Here is a 4,821-nt window from a genome sequence, read left to right as displayed (position 1 = left end):
AATTATTAGGGGCTAATAACTCTAGGTTATCTTTAAAAATAGGAAATTCTCCGACTCCTGTTTTGGGACAGGCTATCGAAGAATTGACTTAAATCTAAATCGAGGAAGACCAATAAGTTATCGATTATCTTAGGAGGCTGCACGAACACATAGCTCTGGAATTAACCAGAACGGTTCATTAATTTGCCAGTGGTCCATGATATCTTTTTAGTGGTCATATCTAAACATCTTTTTTAAATGTGCTAATCTTAGGTATCGTGATTTAGAAATAATATTTAGAAAATTAAGATCTATTACAATTATCATATAATATAAAAAACAAAAAGCGAAATGAAATGGTGAAATAATGACTAATAAATTCTGAATCAGATATATTTTAAGTTGTAATAAATAAAGCACGTTATAAAAACGACAATATACAATTTACATCCATCTTAAAGTCAATCGTCAAGGATAAATGTTAAAATATGACTATTATTGATATATTAGATATATTACTTTGCGTTAAATCTAATCAGCATCCATATTAGAATCAATTAAATAATGCCCCCACGGAAGTGTATCATATGACTCCGGAAGGTGATGTCTTTTATCATCATTGTGGCTTAGCGCAATCTTGCTTTGTGTTATGGTATAAACATGGTGCTTATCTGAGCGTATTAGATTCTGTGAAGCATACACCTCTTTTAAGTTATCCAAACACTCTACATAGTCCTCAAACGTAATTTTAGTGTTCACCACAGATTTCTTTACCCCCTTCGCCTTCTTTGTCACACCATAAATTTTAATAATTGCATCAATCTCATCATCCTCATATTCTTCCTCTTTCAACTTCCTCCTCTTTTCTTCGATCTTATCTTCTGTGATAACTACTTTTGTTGTATACAATTTAGATCGGAGCCCTATGTAGTCAGTCATTATTCGGCCTTCATTCTCATCTTTCATCATACCCAACACCTTCTTGTTAACCTGAGGGATACCATAAATATTGTCTTTACGATAGTCTGAGGTATCAAAATATTTATAGCAATCTTCTTTCATAGCATCATATGGGTCTTGTTCACGTATTTCCACGATTACACTATCGGTATCAGTATAGCAAGTTGTAAAGTTTTCACCGAACCTACTAGCTAAGTATCCATATTGAAAATCATAGATTGTCGTTTTAGCCAAGTCTAAAATACACATTCCGATATAGATTGGTTTATCTAACCATATTTCACTTCTACGCATCTCAACAGCTACCAAGTTTTCACTAAAAATCGTTGCATTCTTAAACAATGGGCTACTTATTCTAGCTTCAGCTCCGTAACGACCCTCCCACAAAGTAAGCAACTTTATATCAACGCGCTTGCGCACTGATTCCATAGTCTTCCCGAACACTGCATTATTCATAAGCTTAAAAAGGTCCTTTTCAAACTCATTTTTCGCTGCCTTCCGGAGATTTGTATTAAGATCGATATATGGCTTTAACCATGGAGCCTGTTTGAATTTCAATACTCTATGTATCTTTTTCAGGATCAATCCATTTGCAAGCGCCTGTTTGAGTGCTCTATAATGTATTACATATCTTTCTTTATCTTGTAGGGTAGCCATTAATTTAGTCTGCTCTCGCGGACGTGTAGGAGGAAGCATAGTCTTAGAATTTAAAGACTCAGGACAAAACGGGATATCTTTATGACGATCATGAAGATGTTGAGGGTACGCCAGATCAACCTCGAGAATGTACCCTTCAGAAGCATCGTCGGCAATGGAAAGGACATCAATATTGGCATCGACCCACTCGAAACCCCCATATGGAAGATATTGAGACATGGCCCAACCATACTGATTATTAACATCAAAATATATAAGGAACGTTTTTGGTTTAGATGGGTCATAGTTGTTGATGTATGGATTGTTAGCTTTCACACGTCTTTTAGAGCAAACTTGACTAAGACCACCACGAATACCACATTCAACAAACAAATGCATGTCAGGATCGGTTAAAAGCTCCAGTTCTTGACCTGTATATTTAAGCATTGCATCCCACGTAAAACCAGGTAAAGTATAATAGTGAGCAGGGTCAAGATTATAAGTTTGAAGAGAGCTGGATCGGAATCGCTCAAAGATATCTACAAGAAGATGAATGTCAGTTTTCATATATAAATCGACATAATCCCCGAGAGTTGCACAATTGAATGACGACCAGACTTCTTGAGCGTGACGATAATGTGGACGAGGACATGGCTTATCTTCAAGTTTATTGTAAAAAGACTCAATAGGAGGCAAAGAAGTCTCACAGAATTTTTTAAATGAATCTATATAATCATATGGCATGATACCTTTTTTAGTTAGAAGATGGAAATTCTCCTCAGGAAGCGAAGTATATTGGGACTTGAGATTAGGAAACTCGGGGAGGTAAGAAGCTAATTTATCAAGAGAATAAGACATAAATCGATAACTATCAATAAAACGGAATTTAATTCGAGCATCATCAATATGTTTTGTAAAAGAAATGTACTTTTCCTTAGTAATAGGAAGAAGATCTACGGGACCTTTGATGTGTGTAGCAATATCGTTAATAATAAAATGTGCGTCATATCCGGAGAGATTATGAAATATTATTGGAATTGTATGAGCATCTTTGTAATTAATGTTACACCCTTCGTGAGCTGCGCCGCGATAATTATTGTCAGGAATAAAGTAATCATGGTCTCTAACTTTCTTATCTTCGGGAGAGAAGCATTGCTCGCAGATATGGCAATGAGTGGCTGCATGGAAATCGCTCTCTTGCTGAGTTGTCATATTTATATCATATGGGCACATAAACACCGTAGAAACATCCTCAGCAAGCTGATTAAGTTTATCTGCGAACCATTTCATGCAATCCTTTCCTCTATATGAGTCATAAAACGACAAAGTGTCATCATACGAGCATTTAAAGAAATAACCAACTGCTACAGGAATATGTTCTTGAGGTTTTTTAGGATCTCCTGTACGTTTCAAAGCACTCTCGAGATCTGCGTACACGGCGAAGGGAGCTTTAATCTTATTCCGGAAATTCTTAAATTTCAACATTTTATTGCTTTCCTCGGGCATTTTAATGGCTGTTTCATTAATTCTTATGCAATCTACTGTGTGAGCTTCTAGCTGAGTAGATGATGAAAACGGTTGTAGGCATCTATCACATATAAGATCTGATCGGCCGCTGCAGCATGCCTTATGAATATTTAACTTTTCTTGTGATCGAAAGTAATGGAGGCAGGCATCGCAGAAATATTTGGCTCCTTTACGTTTACTAAGCTGCTTGGAGAGGAGGCGGGACAAACTTTTTATCCAAACGTAATGGTATCTAATAGGACCTTCGGTATCATCATATTTATCTTGAATTAAAAGCAAATTCACATGTTTATCCTTCTTGTTTTTAGTTAGAAATGTAGGGAGGGTCGTAAAATCTCTTTTTTCTTTTTTCAAAACGTATACATTAATTGAAATGTCATTCTGTTTTTCAAAATTAGGGATCTGCCTCATCGTCATTGGCCACTGTATTCCCTTCAACTTCACCACTTGCAAGTAGTACGGATATTTTGACGCTCTTTGAGGATGTTTATCGACAGGATTCAACGCTGATATGACAGACCACGCAAAGCATGCCTCATCATCATTTTTGACGTTAACGCATGCTTCCTTTCTCTTTATTTGAGGAGGAAGTTCAATATAAGAGGAACCAAGTTGTGGTGTGTATTTGTTAATGTTTACCCCCAGGTTAACAACAGCCTTTAGTGCCCAGCCACTATCTCTCTCTTGGAATTCCTCTAGCTTTTTGCTGAGGGGTTCAGACACATGGTTTTCAAACCATTCGTCAAGATTTGTGTCTTTGTATATTGGAGAGTTTGATGTGGTAAAATATTTGGTGTCTTTTAGGATTTTCTCGCCGCTTGCTATCTCGAATTCTCCCCCAAAAGCAGTATTAACTTTAACTACCTCATCTTTCTTTAGTGCGTTTTGAATCCTACGTTTGAATAGCGCCTTGCAATCTACCAGGAAACTACCCGGATCCTTATGTTTAAGGTTTGTGATCACTCCAGTTCGAATTCTTGAGTTGAACGCTGATAAGGAATCATCCCATTGTACCCTCTTGTACGCAGTCTCCGGTCGAGTGTTAAGTCCCGTCCCCTTCTTTTGTTCGGCCTTCAGTTGGTTTCTCAACGTTTTCACATGCCTCATCTGAGCTTCTAAATGCTGCTTCTCACCCATCGTCTTGGCATATCTCATCGAATCTCGTATCTTTTTACTCGCTTTCCTACACTCAGTCAGCCCTTTCTTAACATTATCTTCCTGATAATCATTTCTAATCAACCCCAAGATGGATGCAATTAGCTGAATAAGTTTAGCAATCATGTTTAAACAAAACAAGCAAATATTCAAAAATAGATTAAGAAATAAAAAATTTTCAAAAAACGTTATATCAAAAAAGTCAAAATATTCAAAGAAATCAAAATTTTCAAAATTTATCACTCACCAGAGCACAGATTTAAACTCACCAAAGCACACGTCTGTACGCTAGGAATATCTGAAACAGAATGAAGAAAATACCATAATGCAGTGTCCTCGACGCATCAAGGAATTTGGATATCGGTTAAAATACTTGAGAATTCCAAGGTTGGCCAAATCCAAATTTCTAATTGATTCGATGCAGGGAAATTCCACTTTCGCTACGTAAAACAAAGGATTTGTTTTACATAAAAGCAGGTCGATTTTCTCTCATCGGTCAGTCGAGCTTGCCTCTTCTACTGTAGACCTAGTCGGTGCTATTATTGTTCCTACTAAGTTATTGTT

At 36.7% G+C, this 4,821-nt stretch overlaps 1 protein-coding gene across 1 annotated transcript; it reads right to left on the bottom strand.

The window, feature by feature from the left end:
- Window positions 1–510: 510 nt before the first annotated feature.
- LOC140451115 (uncharacterized) lies at window positions 511–4,383 on the bottom strand. Its single transcript, XM_072544845.1, has one exon. It carries the CDS (start codon window positions 4,381–4,383, stop codon window positions 511–513), a length of 3,873 nt encoding a protein of 1,290 aa, XP_072400946.1.
- Between the last annotated feature and the right edge of the window lie 438 nt (window positions 4,384–4,821).

This window comes from Diabrotica undecimpunctata, chromosome 9 (genome assembly GCF_040954645.1).
Source record: "Diabrotica undecimpunctata isolate CICGRU chromosome 9, icDiaUnde3, whole genome shotgun sequence".
Lineage (NCBI taxonomy): Eukaryota > Metazoa > Arthropoda > Insecta > Coleoptera > Chrysomelidae > Diabrotica > Diabrotica undecimpunctata.
The sequence above is the reverse complement of the archived record's forward strand: the minus strand, read 5'-3'. Positions and strand labels throughout refer to the sequence as shown.